The sequence below is a fragment of the Heliangelus exortis genome, chromosome 13, assembly GCF_036169615.1.
Source record: "Heliangelus exortis chromosome 13, bHelExo1.hap1, whole genome shotgun sequence".
In the NCBI taxonomy this organism is placed as follows: Eukaryota; Metazoa; Chordata; class Aves; order Apodiformes; family Trochilidae; genus Heliangelus; species Heliangelus exortis.
In genome coordinates this window covers 9,717,384-9,733,152 of record NC_092434.1, presented here as the reverse complement: position 1 = coordinate 9,733,152, position 15,769 = coordinate 9,717,384, and the positions used below count along the sequence as shown (strand labels likewise).

At 49.4% G+C, this 15,769-nt stretch overlaps 1 protein-coding gene and 1 long non-coding RNA gene across 4 annotated transcripts in view; both read right to left on the bottom strand.

Moving 5' to 3' along the window:
• Positions 1 to 4,939, bottom strand: part of TSHZ3 (teashirt zinc finger homeobox 3) — a 65,296-nt gene extending 60,357 nt beyond the window's left edge. The window contains exons 1-2 of one of the 3 annotated variants that reach the window (XM_071756797.1): positions 4,798 to 4,939; positions 3,679 to 4,231 (exon numbers count right to left, since the gene is read on the bottom strand). In XM_071756797.1, the coding sequence (XP_071612898.1) occupies positions 3,679 to 3,718 (40 nt within the window). In that variant the 5' untranslated portion in view covers positions 3,719 to 4,231; positions 4,798 to 4,939. Of the gene's footprint in view, positions 1 to 3,678; positions 4,580 to 4,797 lie in introns of those variants that run through there. The other 2 variants (XM_071756798.1, XM_071756796.1) reach the window with 2 other exon arrangements.
• A 5,536-nt stretch (positions 4,940 to 10,475) lies between these two features.
• LOC139801920 (uncharacterized) lies at positions 10,476 to 11,582 on the bottom strand. Its single transcript, XR_011728401.1, has 2 exons — positions 11,342 to 11,582; positions 10,476 to 10,772 (listed from the first exon to the last, which is right to left on the bottom strand). It is a non-coding gene; the product is annotated as an uncharacterized lncRNA (long non-coding RNA).
• Between the last annotated feature and the right edge of the window lie 4,187 nt (positions 11,583 to 15,769).

Genomic DNA, 15,769 nt, shown 5'->3' with positions numbered 1-15,769 from the left:
CTTTAGCTTTCCTACACAGTAGCCTCTAACCAGTAAATACCTTCTTCCTCCTGACTTAAATGACAGGAGTGGTTGGAGCAGCAATTCTGCCCATCTTCTTGCTTTAACAGGTGAGGAATTAACCTGGAATCCCTGACTCTTCCTCCCAAATTTATCAATGACATTCACCCGAGTCTCTAAGCAAACAAACCAAAATTATCATTTTTCCAGATTCTTGATTCTCAGAGACAGCTTTACTCTTCCACAGTGTGGTGTTAACACTTGGGCTAGACATAAAGAATTTGTGCACCTGTCTGTTATGTCTGCGAGCTCTGTGCTGCTGAGAGTTCTTTGTTGTTGTTATTCTACTCCAGACCATTAAAAGGGCCCTAATTCCTATGACATGATTATCCAGGTACCAAAGCCCATTTGTCACCTGCAGCAGAAAATTGAGTTAATGCACAACTAAAGGCAACCAGGACTGTGTAATATCAACTTGATTACATCAAACTAGCTGCAAACCTAATTCTGCTGGATGACACTGCGTGGAGCTTGTCATCTCCAATCATTAAAGCTGTCAGGAATCCATCAGGTTTACAGCTAATTAGGTGAACACTAATGAAGCTGGCAAAACAACTTTTCTTTTTTTATGGCTGAGCGGACCTTTCAGTTTGGAGAAAAAAAATTCTCGAGTATTCTCAAGGTTGCTGGGGACTGGATTTCCTGAGTTACCAATCAGCAGACATCTTTAATTCTCCCCCCACCACCACCTTTTTTTCTCTCTCAGTACCAAGCAATCAATTTGTCATCACTCTCAGTATGCCACAAAAGCAGTCATGAACCTTATAACTCGCAGCTCTGAAGCCAAAAAGAAGGGGGGGAAAAAAAAAAATGTAAGTTTCTTCTGTCTTAAAATAAAACACCTCATGCAGCTCACTTATTTATCTTCATGCACTTATCAACAGCATAAATGTTCTTGTTTTTTCACTCCTCTCGAATAAGTAGCCCTTCAGTCATTCTACATCCCCCATATCCATTAGGCAGAGGCATTTTGATAAAGTAAAGCCAAAGCTAGTGTATGGGAAAGAATGAAAGCACTCACTCTGCCAACTTCTGATTGACCATTAAGCTATTGATGAATGTGCCTGTCAGGAGAGAGACAATTAAATCAAATATGAAACAAAGTCGTTTTGACGGGTCATTTTGATAGAGCAAAACCATTCTTCCATCTCCTATTAGTCCTGCAGTCAAGTTTTTGTAATGAATATTTCTTAACTAACCTGTTATTTCTTAGCTGTTTTTAAGGTGTTAAAAAAAAAGCCTTTGCTTTTACTGCTATGAGAAAAAGTAACATTTCCAATGTGACCAATAAAACAGCATTTCAATGGGAAGCAATTATGCACAATACTAAATGTTTAATGGGGCTATCAAAAAGCTAAAAGTTTAAAGAGATTATACTTCTGCTAAATATGAAAGATAGATCACACATCATGGATGATTCACTTGAGAAAGGAGAGAGAGACGGAGGATGGTAGAGGGAGGAAGAAAGATACCTCAGAGCGTGTGGTTAATGCAGAAACAATTTCTTCCAGCCTACGGAGAGCTCAGCATACAGCACGGTCAAATATGCCAAATACTTTGCATATCTAAATTAATGTTACAAAATAAAATTTCCCAAGTACTAGAAAAAGTTAATTTTTTACTGTATTTGAAAAGTGTTATTTGATGACACTGGCCAGAAATGCAAAATATTATCAGGAAGTATATGGCTATCCTATCGATTGCTAGATTGTAGCACTACCCTACTGCAAAACTTTCCAAACTTCCTAGCTGTTAGTATTTAGAGTAAGTCTGCTAGAAAGTCTATTTATATATTTCAAAACTACCGGGTGAATGCATGTATAGGTCAGAGAAGAAAGGAAAGGTGGACATAGTTTTTATATTTTGTAGTACTCCCTGAATCTCTTGCTGTTCACTAAAATCAAACTGCACCACTCTGAGAAGTTGTCAGATGGTGTGACAGCACTGTCACGTTTCCCAAAGCCCCTTTACTAACAATGCCCAACCAAGTTGCAGGGCTACCTGATCGAGTTGTTAAAGCCCAACCACAAACGCAGCACCAGCAAGGAGCCTCTGGAAAACTTCTACACCTGGCCTCTCAGTAGAGAGCCTCCCTTTGTATCCACTCTGGTCCCCCAAACCTCTCCCTAGCCAAACCCGAGCTTGTTCCCTCACCTAAGCCAGTCCCGTGCCTCTGGAAGCCCTGGGCCAAGTGCCCATGTGGCCCATGTAGCCAGGAGCCCCTGAAGTTGCACTGACAGAGTTGACAGGCCACGTGTGACGTCACCGAGTCTGGCGTTACCATGGCAAGTGATTTATTGATGTTTATCGGGAATGAATAGATCAAAGGCAGCCAGATGACAGACGATCAATCAGCCATCAAATCAAGGATGGCAACAGGCCAAGGAAACCTTTTCCAGCCCACATATCCTATAGCCCACATAGCCCACAAACTAAGGATTACTGTAAAATTATGTGGGGCTTTTTTAAACTGTTTTCTTTTCAATTTGGCTTCTCCAAAACATACTGCTTAAGTTTAACAGGAGTTGACATTTCTGGCATAAGGAAAAGAAAACAAACAAACAAAAAAAACCCCACCAGGACAAAGCCTCCCAAAGTATTTCAAGAAAGAAAAAAAAAAAAAAAAAAAAAGACATAACATTTTAAGAGCACTATCAGAAACATTTGCCAGTCATTTGACAATACACAGACCATTTTTTTCTTTTTTTTTTCCCCCCTTTGGTTTTCTTTGCAGCTTCTCATCTGGACTCATAAATAAGAAATCAATAGGCTTAACAACAGATATTGCCAAAGAAAGTGACCGACTAGGTGGGTCTGTCTGTCCAGCAGAGTCCTCCAGTGCAGTACAAGGGGAGAAGAGAAAAAGATAAAGAGTTGGGCAAAGGAACCAATTCTGGGCTTGGATCTTCAAGTAACAGTCGAGTCTCCAAATCACTTTGTCCCTACCACTTCGTTCACAGCATGCCATGCATTCATATACATCCTACCTCTTTTTACAGAAAACAAAACCAAAAACAACCAAAAAAAAAAAAAAAAAGCCACAAAAAAAAAAAGAGTATTTTCACTGGCTTTCACAAAGCATTTGCCTGCGAGGGGAGGGGATGGAGAAGAAAGAACACTACACGGGAGAGAAGCAAAGTAGATGCCAAAGTATGGGCTGGAAATGAACAAAATTCGCCTCCTTCCTTCATCCCTGGTCAAACAGATCATACGCGTACATGGAGCCTGTGCCCGCACATAACCCTCCTGGCTTTCACAAAGTGTTGCCCCCAGAACTGAGTCGGGTGAGGGCAGAGTTGGGAATAAATCAAAGTGGGCACCAAAGTAGGAAGAGGGCTTCCATGCCCCCACTCCTGCCACCCCAAAATAAAAATAAATAAAATTAAGCAAAATTAAATAAAATTAAATACACCCCCCCCTCCACCAAGCCACAGCGTTGAGCCTCCAGACCAAGAGTTGCTCTGCAAAATCCCAGGCATGCAGCGTGTGAGCGCAGGGAGCGGGGCAGGGAGGGAGCCCGGCAAAGACCGACGGGCTCAGCCCGCTGGAAAGCGGTTATGGAAGAGCCGGCGGAAAGCGAGAGGAGACAGAACCGGCCGGGGAAGGCGGCTCGCGTACCTGCTGCGCGCCGGGGCGCTTGCTGCTTCCTCCTCGGCATGCTGAGCTCCTGCGGCCGCCGGCGGGGGGGGGCTGCCTGGGCGCGGGGGTGGGAAGAGTTGCTTTAGCCCCAGAGATCCGGTGAGTTGCTCCAGTCTCGGCTCGAGGGCTGGGTTGGGGATATATTTTTTGTTGCTGTGCATACACGATGCCGAGGAGGAGGAGGAGGCGGCGGCGGCGGCGGAGGAGGAGGAGGCGGCACAGAGGACAGCCCCGCTGCTGCTGCTGCTGCTGCTGCTGCTGCTGGCAGAAGAGGGGGGAAGTTTGACAAATCGCCCCGGAGGAAGGAGGAGGGGAAGCCCCCCGAAGAGGTGTGCGGGCGGGAGGGCTGGGGAGAGCCCGCAGTCCCCCCCACCCCACCCTGCGCCCCCGGTGCCTGGCCGGGCTGGGAGATCACGGCATAAAGACAGGGGATTTCTTGGCAGGAGTCGGCGGAGCCTCAGCTTGTGCTCTCCACTCCCCGGCTCCCGGCTCGGCGCTGGAGCGGCGGCGGCGGCGGCGGCAACAGGCGAAGCTTGAAGGGAAACGAGATGATCGCAGTGTCACTCAAACTAGTCGGCACGGAGGGAGAGGGGCACCGCGCTCCCACCGCCTCCCGCCCCGGACGGCACCTTAACTCTTTGCGCATCACGCCGCCGGACCGCCCGGCGCCGGTCGGCCACGGCAGCGGCGAAGGGTTCGCCAGGGGCGGCGGCGGCAGCGGGGCACCCCCCCTCCTCCGCCGCCCAACTTCGCCCGCCGCCGCTCTCCTGAGCAGCCCGTAGCGGCGGAGGGGCTCGGCCCACCGGACGCCCCCAGGCAGAGCAGGACTGCCCGCTACGCTCCCCGCCGGCAGCCCTTCCCTTTCCGCCCCCGCGCACACCCGTTCCCCGCCGCAGCCCCCCCTCAGCCATCGCCGCCACTCCGGGGCACGGGACCCTCCCGACCCCCCCGCCCCGCAGCCTCTGCCCCCTCCGCTCCCCCCCCCCCCTCAACTCCCCCGGCAAGGAGGGCCCGGCCCCCGCAGCCCCGCGAAGTGACGGCGGCGGAGGCAGCCCGGGCCCCCCGCCTCGCCCCGCCGCCCGCCCCGGCCCCACTCACCGGCGCGCCGGGCAGCTGCTGGCCGCCCGCCCGCACACATCCAGCCCTCCGGCTCCCACCTGGCTGGCGCCGCAGCCGCCCGGGTTCCGCTTCGCGCCAGCGGGCGGGCGGGCGAGGGCCGCTCCGGTCGGCGGCCGTTAACGGAGGCGTCTCGGCCGACGAGCGCTGTGCCCTGCCCCGCGGGGCCGCCGGACGGACGGGCAGCGACCGAGCGCTCCCGACTCGTCGGGGAAGAGCACTTTTCCCTCTTTATGGGGCTTTTTTTTGTTGTTGTTTTTCCCCTCTCTTTTTGGGTGTTGTTTTTTTGTTGGTGGTGGTTTTTTGTTTTGGGGTTTTTTTTTGTTGGTTTGCTTTTTTTTTTTTTTTTTCCTGGTCCAAGTTCACTGGCGAGCCGCCGCGCTCAGTTCAGCGAGCGCCGGCGGATCGATGTGCTGCGAGTTTGATTGTGCTTCCCTGGGCGGCGGGGCCGCGCAGCAGCGGGGCGGGCCGGGGCGCGGGGGGCGCGCGGGGGCCCCTGCCGGCCTCCCTGCGCGCCCGCGCACGGCACCGCGCACCGCGCCGCAACACCGCGCTGCCGAGGCCACCCGGGCTTTGGAGAATTGGGGGGGGGAATAATAATAAAAAAAAAAAAAAAAAAAAAAAAAAGGAAAAAGAAAAGGAAAAAAGACAGCGATTTTTTTTTAAAGTTCACGAGGAGGAATTAGGGGTAAAAGAAAAAAAAAAAAAAAAAAGAAGGGAAAAAGAAAAAAAAGATGATCTCACTCTCACGGTAAGATCAAAAAAATCTCCACTCGCCCCCATTCTTCGAGATTTGGGATAATTCCAAATACCTGACTAAGTGCAGATGTTGCGTCTTCACATCCTATAAAGCCGCCGTGCCGCTCTTTTGCTCTTGCTTTTCTTTTCAAGTTGCAGGAAATTCAAACACTTTACATGAAGGGTAGGCAAGGTTTGGGATTTTTTTTTTTTTATATATATATATATATAATTATTGTTACGAGATTCTCTTGGGGGGGGGGCTGGTTTTGGGTTTGTTTTTTTTTTTTTTTTTTAAGCTGATCTATAGGATTAAAAAAACAAACCGCAGTCGCCTAAAGTCCCCGGGAAATTGCTACTGTTGGGGAAAAACGAAACATTTCTTGCAAACAAGAAAATGGTGAGTTGTCAATTGCCGCTTCTGCTGCCAAATTCGCTCAGTTCCATCTCATTGATACTCGCTGGTTGCTGCTCACAGTTACAGTATCTGCTGACAGAAGGAGCGATCAGATCTACTTAAGAGGCGACGCTGAGACGTTCTCCCCCCTCCCCAAAAAAGCCCCTCTGCGTGTGTGCGTGTGTGTGTGCGTGTGTGTGTGTGTGTGTGTGTGTGTGTGTGTGTGTGTGTGTGTGTGTGAGCGCTCGCACCAGGACGGGGCGCGGGGCTGCGGCGCTGGCAGCCCCGGGCGGGCGGGCGGGCTCCTCCGCTGTGGCGGTGCATGCCGCTAGATCCGCCCTAACATCTGTCCGTCTCACCATTGGCGCATCCATCAGTGTCACCCTGGCTGCACATTGCAACGACAACACATCAGACACAACACAGACCGGGATTCGGTACAAATAACCAACATACTAAACAACTTAACCAGGAAGGAGGGGACCAGCCGCAGCATAAGTATTTACAAATGTTAGACAGCCTCGGAAAACAGAGAGCGCTAGGCTGCGAGTAATAACTCGTTCTTCGTCTCTCCCTCCTCCCTCTCTAAGTAAGAATTAGGAAACAGCAAACCTACATAATTTATGTCGTGTGTGACCGCCCCCCCCCCCCCTCCTCTTCCGAAGGATGCGGCCAGGGCCGCGGCGCGCTCCGCGCTCAGCCCGGCTGCGCTGCCGGCTCCGAGGCGCCGGGGCTGCCTGGGGTCCGAGCACGAACCGAGGCGGGGAGATGGTGAACTTCGGACTCGGGGGGTGGCTGCCCTGCCGAGCCGGCGGGCACTGCGCAACATGGAGGATTTCTCCCAGCTCTGGAGCGGGAGGGACTGGAACAAACTTAGGGAGACCCCGCTGAGGGCGCGGGGAGCCGGGCCCCGACCGGCTTTGTTCCTCCCCGGCCGCACAGAGCACGGGGAAGGTCAGACTGCCACCAGGCACCGATAAAACGCCCTGAAAACTACGGCAAAATAAAAGTGATACGTCGTGTTCAGTCGCTTCAATCCTGTAAAGGCTATTCTTAAATGTGCGAGAGTCCTCTCCAGCGCTAGGAATTGTTCTGTTTTCCATTAGTGGGCTGCAGGGTATCCTGTGGAAAACGCTGCAGAGGCCAGTCAGTAGTTTGGGGGGGGCTGAAAGTTGCAAGAACTTTTTTCCTTCCACCTCCCTCGCTCCAAACCAGCCCGTCTTTCAGCAGCGGTCTGTCACACTCAGCCCGCAGGATGCACTGCAGGCTCCCAGCCCGGCGCAGGGCGCGGAGCGGCGGTGGCCGCCGGAGCGGGGCCGGGGCTCTGCACGGGGAGCGGCGGCTGCGCCTTCCTCAGCTGCTGAGCTCCAAGGGTGTGCAGTCCTCCCCTCGTCCTCATACTCAGCTACATGCACGTACTTATTAATTTAGTGCCATGTGCATTTTAACAGATTCCCTAGCAGAGTTCTCCCTTTAGCAGAAGTACAGCCTGCCTGGATGATGCTGGCAGGTTGCAACCTCAGCAGCTGAACGGTGTCACTAAAACAAACATTTGCTAGAAAATCACCAACCCTACTGTATGGTGAGGTTTTTCTAACCACACTTACCTTGTTTTACCCAGGGCGGCCCACAATCACTGGCCTTGAAGGGCACTAGGCTTGTAGGAGTGCGCCGAGACTGGGGGCTGAGTAAAAAAAATGTTAAATTACCCGTAATCAGTAATAGGAGGAAGGTGTACTCAGTTCAGTTAGTACTAACAACTCTCACGTGTGTGTGAGAGGGAGAAAGAGAGAAAGAAAGAAAGAAAGACAGCAGATGTACGTGCACACAAACACATGCAGTGCACTTAAACATTCAGAACTCTTAGTGCCAAAACGCTCAGAAAGTTGTGAAATAATTTGGTTGTTAAGTAAATCTAGATTTTAAGGAAGAAAAAAAATTACTGAACTTTGTATCATACGAATTACGGAAGGAAATTCAGGTTCCATCATGTGCATCATTTGCAGTCTATTTCAGAAAGACAGAAGCCCTCATTTTATTAAATGTAACATTTACAAACATGATGCATAAAAATCGATGACTGTACAGGCACCTTCTATAAAGGCTCAGTACATGAGATTCAGCTCTAATCTCGCTCTTCCCAGCAGTTTTAAACCAAGGTACCAATTATTTATAAGTCGCATAATTGAATAACCATCACTCTTGAACTTTCCATGAGCTAAGAATGTTTTATATTTCAACAGTGTACAGCGTGCCCTTCCTTTTTGTGTATTTTCACTGCTCATTTTATTCCCCTACATGAAAACTCCCAACACTTTCCAATGAAACTCCTCTCCCGCCACCCTGGTCCGAGCGGGCTGAGCTTTGAAACTGGCCATTGAAATTTACTGTTGGTTACGGGAATGGTCGGGGAGGATCAGTAAGCAAGTTTATTAAACTTGGAACAGCTGCCTCGTAGAAACCGGAGTGTTTCGAGCCTTAACCTTTTTCTCTCTCGAGCAGCGTGTTGATGTTTCGCCACTTGTTCACTGCAAACAAGGAAGGAAGAAGCGTGCGTCGAGGTCCCCATGTGAGTGTGTAGATGCTCTCGGAGACTCATTTGTTAGCATCGCTTGATTGCTTTTCAGAGGGGTCAACCCCGGTGTACGAACTGCTCCCTCCCTGGGCGCTCCCCTCTGGCCCCGAGCACCAGCCCGGCTCTGCGGGAGCCTCCAGCCCTTCCACTGACCCCGCAGGTCCCGGCCAGCTGGGTGTCCCCGCACAGGAGGGATGGGATGGGCAGCAGCGAGCTGGGGCCTCTCCAGGCTCCGGCTGCCAGGCGGGGTTGGCCCGCCGAACCAGGGGCGAGCAGGTGGGTCCGGGCTGCCGGGTCGGGAGGAGGGCATCCCCACAGCAGACTCGGGCACGGCGAATCACCTGCTGGCGGGTCCTCCCGGGCAGCCCCGGGAGAAACAGGCGGAGCCGGGAACAGCGGGGAGGCATCGCCCGGGCCAGGCGCGGGGAGCTCTGCAGCCCCCAGCAGCGCCTGGCACCCGCTGCTGAAACAACCCGGCTTCTTCCGAACGCCTCGGTGGCACCCCATCGAAATGCAAAAAGTGTACGAAAAGTACTTCGGTTTTTCCCGGCGAAGAACAAAGAAGAAACAGTTTTCATTAAGACTGGTGGACATGAACACGGATCTGACAAGTTTGTTTAAAAACACCACTGCCCACGACCGAAAGCGATACTCCACTTTTGTAAAACACAAAGTGTTGTCAATAACCATTATAACAGCAATAATAATCTGAGAAGAGACAAAGACATTTTGTAATATCTACATAACTTTATTAGAGCAAATTATTTTTAAATGCCTATGAATTCCCAAACCTCCTGAATACAAATGAATAAGTTTTTTCTTCGGGCTAAAATCTTTGCTTGAATGTAAATTGTTTGGGTAAGTGAATTTACACAGCAGCAAAGTTTGTTTGTCTTAGTCCAGTAGCTTTGCTTTAACGAACCAGATGTTTTGCCTGCAAATTGTCCAGAGGATTTTTGCAGTTCTGACATGTAATAATCCCTAGAAAAATCAGAATTGGAACGGCGGTGTCCTTGCGATCAGGACCAAGCATTTCGGGAAGAGCACGGGGTAAACAGATAGGAAAGTGCAAGCACGCCCAGTGATTTACTATTTTGAAGCATTCCTTTTAAGCTGTAGGTTATATTGGCCGAATCGATTCGCTTCCGCCTGCAGCTAAAAGTAATTCCTCACCTAACCCCCGATACCAGAAACGCACCCCTCGAAAAAAAACCCCAAAAAACAAACAGCCCATGGGGAGGGGGGTGTGGGGGGCTGTGGAATAAGAACTTTGGCTCAGGAATCCGCCGGGCGCTGCGAGGGAGCTCCTGAGGCGGCTCGGCCCCCGGTCCCCACATCCCCCCCGCCCCTTTCCGCGGCCGCGGGCGGAGCGGGCAGAGCGACCCGCACCCCCGGCCCGTCGCGGGAGCGCTCCGCCCGCCCGCTTCCCCCCCTCCCCTCCCGCAGTTCCCCAGAGGAGGCGAAGTCCCCAGCCCCACGCTGGCCGCTGAGCAGCCCCTGCTCGCCGACAGCAAATTCGCGAACGCAACTTGGGCGGCGAGAGCAGCTCCGCGGCCCCGGCGCTGCCGGGATGCCGGTACCGCCGCTCCTCTCCGTACGGGGCGAGTCGGGGCCCAGAGTCCCCACGGTTGGCGGCGAGAGGGTGGAGGGAGCAGGCAGAGGCACCGTTGCGGTTTGCTGTGGCTCTTGACAGGGAAGGGCTGCGGCACCCCGGCTCCCCCTCGCCCCAACATCCCCCGCCTCGCTTCCTCGGCAATTGCCGCTCTCCCCGGGGCTGCACTTTTTGGAGGTGATGCATGCTAAAAAAAGATCTATCGTCGCGATTCAGTCCCGCTGCATTATCACTTCCCCCCCCTTGAAAGGACTTAGGGTCTCTGCAGAAACAATCGGCCGCTGCTTTGAAGGAAATAAGCGATACCATTCAGAGCTACTGTAGCGTAATGTATTCACTTGGGCAGTAAGAAAACCTTTTATGAAAAATAGTTACAGATCCTGGAACTCCACCATATGTGACAACAAAAGCTATTGTGTTAGCAGAAGGGGTTTAGCTAATTTTACCTATACAAAGTTTTACTAGCTGCAGGCTTTGGGAGCGCCTTTGTGGAGACTGGCAATGATCCTCTGAGCTGGCTAATTTGAAAGGCATTTGGAGGCTGTAGAAGAAGGGAAAGGGATTCCCCTCTTATTTCTTGCATCACCTGGAAGTTTTCATTGCACAGCTAACACAGCTGTTCCTTTGCTGGCCGCCTGTGATTTAACGCAATAAAGATTTTGTTGTGCACAGATACACTTTTTGGGAAAAAAAAACCCAAAAAATAAAACCAAAAAAAACCCCCCAAAATAAACCAGGAAAAATATATGAAGTGGGAAGCTGATAATGCCTAACCCCGAGCAAAACCCTTCTTTTCAAAGACAATTTTTTTCCAGGCTTGTTTTTGGTTTTTGTTTTGTTTTGCTTTGAATTTTTTTAGTGATTTGCACACAGTGCTTGCATTAACATATTCAAGTTTCTCTTAATAAAAAGTTATCCATCTGCCAATAACACACCTATAATGGGCTGCAGGCACACTCCAAGCCTCACAGCTTAATCCCACTGCTTAATTCCTGGACTTCCGAGGCAAGAGCCGTGCTGCCATCGTCCCCGATGCAGAGCGACCAGACCCAGTCCCCGACCCAAAGAGCTGGCTGGGCGGAGGAGAGGAGCTCGGTGCCCCCCAGGGACGGGCACCGGGGGGGCTGAGGATAACAACCGGCCGGTCCCGCAGCCCCCCGAGCCCCCGCCTGCCTCCTTCCTTCCTTCCTACCCTTCCTCCCACCTCCTCCTCGCCTCGACGCGCGTCTTTGATCCCGGGAGTGACACTGTGCAGGGCCCGTAGGCCACGGCGTGGCACGCGGCCAGCGGGCATTTAAAAAAGACATAGAGGGGCTGCCGGGTCGTAAATCCCCGCTCCCCGGCATGCCCGGCAACTACCGTTCAGAAGGGCTCCACTAAATTTATTACGTACGAAGAGCGCAGGACCCGGATGGCGCAGACCATGTGCAGGCCTTGGAGCTGCGCGCTGCCCCCGCCCTCCCCCGCGCCCCGCCGGCACCCACCCTCCTTCATCAAGAAAAATTAATTAAAATAAAACAAATCGGCTGTGCGGGAGCAGCCGCCCTGATGAGGCAGCGGGGTGCCCCCGGCGAGGCCGAACAGCTGAGGCGGCGGCCCCGGCACCCCCCGCCGGCAGCTCTGGGGGCTGCGCCCCTGTCCCGCCCCCGGGACGCGTTTCAGGGTCCCCACGCACACGTCCCCCACCCACGGACGGGTCGCTGCGGTGCGCTGGTGCGCAGAAAGGTGCGGGGAAGCGCGGGCAGGAGCGGCAGTGCTGCCCTCCCACCGCTTACTGGAGTTTGCACCACCCAGGTCAGATGAAATGTGGAAACTAAGAAAATCTGACACCGTCATTGATTCCCTCTCTTTGTTCCCACGTCATCTGTACACAATGGAGAGAAAGAAATGTGACTTTAAACTTGTAATTAACCAGCTTTAGAGCAGATCTCTTTCACTGGGTATTTATTCCTATCAAATCTCATTTCTCCCTTGAAAGAGCACCTCTAATTTTAAAATAAAACAGATGACGTAAAATACCTTATAACCTTCTGCAATAACAGTTTCTTAAATTATGGCTAGATGTGCCTTAACAGTCATCTTACTGTTTCCCACTGATTTTGGTCAGCTCTTGAAAGAATGGCAATTTTTTTTTCTGGTGTTTTAAAAGTATTAACTTCCTTTCAAACATTCTTTAACCTTTAATGTTTTGTAACTTGATGAAAAGGTCACTTTGTTCGGAGTGGATGCATCTGCTCCATAATTGTTCTAATATCAGGCAGAGCTCCATCCTAACACTAAATTCTTTTATGAGGATTTTTTTTTCTTAATATACTATTGTTAGGGTTACCATGAGTAATTGTTTTAAAGGCAAAGAACTACAGAAGAAAGGATGCTCGCACTTTATTTAATTTCACCGACTTCAGATGTTTAGAGCTGTATTCAGCAGATTACATTAGCTGAGCTCTGAGAAGAATAACTTGAATGGTTTCACTCCTTCCCACTTGTGGGGGCCCGAGGTAGAAAAGAAACAGAATAAATAGCTGAATTTATACACTGAGCTGCATAACAAACTAGCACAGAATACTGATTAATACTACTTCAAACCAGCAGCAAGTTTGATCTGAGCATCTCAAAGTACTTTACAAAGGTCTCTGTCAGCATGCAGAAACACAGAGGGGTTAAGACCTAAGAGCAGAGCAGTGCCAAAGATCCAGAGGCCATTGCACGTAGGTGTCCCAAGAATCAGAGTCGAAAAGCAATATGGCAGTGTAAATGCTACTGATCTAATTATATTTCAGACTACTTGCTGTGAAGGCAACAGAAGCTTTTCAGCACATGCAAATCAATATTTATTATTAGGAAATAATATTTTGGATCTGCATATTTATCCAGCTTTGGCATAAAGAACCTATGTTTGTTTCCATTAAGAAGGGGATGAATCCATTCACTGCCACTCATGGGCTGAGGGTGCCCCTTCAAGGGGCAGCTTGTGGCCCCAGCTATGGGGGCAAACATCAGATGCCAGTGTAGCTGCTTTGCAAGAAGAGTGGTGATACCTAAGTGTATATCAGGGAATCTTAAATCAATGTAATTAATCCCTCCAAAATAAAAAAGGGTTTTCTGTATCTTACACAATTCAAATATCCAGAGAATATGTTTAATTAAAACTTGCCTATACATTTGTTTTTAAGATTTTCAAAAAAAAAAAAACCCAAACAACCCACCCCAACCCCCAAAAAAAACAAAAAAAAACCCACCCTAATTTTATTGCTTAGTATTGTAATATGCTTTTTTTTTTTTTCCTTTTAATAACACACTTTTCTAGCCAGGACAGTCCCTTGAGGACTAGTTCCTCATTTATAAGGCTGTCCCCAGTGGGAGTTAAAAAGAGGATATCTTATAAGAAGAAAATATATTCTGAAAGAGAAGCCATACAAAGATAACCCTACTCACATATATCAGTATGGAGGCTGGAATATGTATTCCAGTGATGCAAATCTTCCTCTGTAATAATTTGCTCGTTAGTGTTAACGAAAGCCCAGATACTGATGTCTATGTATTTGTTCTTGTATTTTTCATTGCACTAATGATTTTAACTAAAATTATTTTTAAAATTTGCTTTATTTAATGAATTTAAAGGTCAATCCTTTTCCTTCCCATATGCAAATCCTATTAATAGTACAATTTTGATATTAATGGGAGTTAGTGGAGTAGATACCCCCTTCTCACAGAAACCCCACAAGAGAACAAAATAATCTCAAGATAATTTCACTAAATTTGTGGTTTCTTTCTCCTCTTTGAGTAATCAAATATCTGGGTAAGAGTACCTTGCAAACAGAAGTGCCAGCAAGAGGAAGGATGAGATGTACAAGGGCAGACAGGATCTCCCCAGCTCCCAAACACAGGCCCCTGATGAGAGGGCACAGCCCCACAGCACCTGGAGCCTCCTGCCTCCTCCTCACCAGCCCCTCAAGCCTGCAGGAGCCAGGCAGAACACAAAGTACCAACATCAAAAGACCCCCCCCCACATCCTCCTAAATAGGGAAGAGGCAACTTCTGCCTTCAGAGGCCAACAGTCTCCACCTGGGAGACCAGAGCAGCTACTCAGAGAAAAACAGGAACTGCTGGAGCTGATGAAGGAGTAAGTGAAGCTGCTGCCTCTCCTTGTTTCTGCCAGCTTTTGAGCTGTTTTCTCATTGTCTTTTTACCTGTGTTTACTGCAGCAGGACTTGTAGAGGTTTTGATAGTTTTGTTGTTTTTGTTGTTTGGTTTTGTTTGTTTCTTTTTTTTTAACTACAGCTGTTGGTGTTCAAAAAACAACACTTACATACCTCTGGAGGGGGAGGTGGGGAAAGAGGAGGAAGCTCATTGCTTTCATTTGCAGTCCCTGTAGGAAAAAGCTCCCTGTGCTAATGAGTGAGGAACGACCCTGTCGAGCTTAACTTATGCAATAAAACTATCTGCGGTATTTTTCAAGCAGATGAATCCGGATACCAAACAGCAAAGCATCATTAGTCTGGGGCAGCTTCTTCCTTGGTGAGGAATAAAGAATATCTCATGCAGCCCCTGGCAAGGCCAGCCCAAGCACAGCTCCTGCAGATCTGCCTCTATTTCATTAAGGGCCAGCCTAAGCAATGTGATTAAAAGAGGTGGAGAAAAGAATGAGTCATGGACTCAGAGTGGTGTTAATTTGCCTCTTACAAAAGGGCACTAACCCGCTCCCTCTGAACACCAGGGAATCTTACAAGGAAACCCATCTTCCCTGCAGCCTCCCTCCTAGTTGTCACTCCAGAGCTGAAAAAGTTTTCTCAAATCCCTTTCTTCAGCCTGCCCTTAGCAGGTGCTGTTAGACTGCTACGCTCCCAAACACTGCAAGACCTTCCTCAGTCACATTTTGAAGTATCTGAATGCTCCTCCCAGAACTTGTAACACCTTAGCTTTTTTGGGGAAACATTTTGTTTGTTTGTTTCCTTAAAATGAATTTACTTTTCCACTGTTTACACCAAAAGAAATTTTTTTTTTCCTTAATTCCTGAAGGTAGAAGCTGATCTTATCCTTTGAAAAAAGTTCTGTATAAAAATTACAGACAGTCCCCTGGAGCTGTGGCCTGAGCCCTGTAACGCTTTTGGTCTGACCAACCTGAGCTGCAGAAAGACTGCAACAACAGCAGGACCTGCAGCCCCGTGTCCTCAAAACACACAGAATTACTGCTGCAGTTGGTGGGTACATTAAACAAAACCCCTTTTCGCTCTGCTCTATTGGTGGGGTGTGGGAAAGTCCCTCTGAAACAGCGACTGTGAGCAGCAGCAGTCCTTGGGATATACACAGCAGCTTCCATCTCTTAGAGATACTGTTTCTGTCTCTTTGCAGACTAAAGCAGATAGTATCGTATCATATCCTGGCTTACATTAAGGTCACCTTTTCTTTCACAGCCTTGATGTGGCCATAGATTTGGGAAGGGAAGGGCTGGAAGGTAGCAGGCACGCTGAGATAAAAAGCATCACATTTCTGAGGAATCCAGGGCCCAGCTCACAAGCCTGGAGTTTGGATTATAGGTTGATACACACTCAAAACTCCCACTGGCTTCTATGCAAATAGAGAAGCATAGAATTAGGTCTGATATTTGAACTGCATGACAAAAATAAGACTT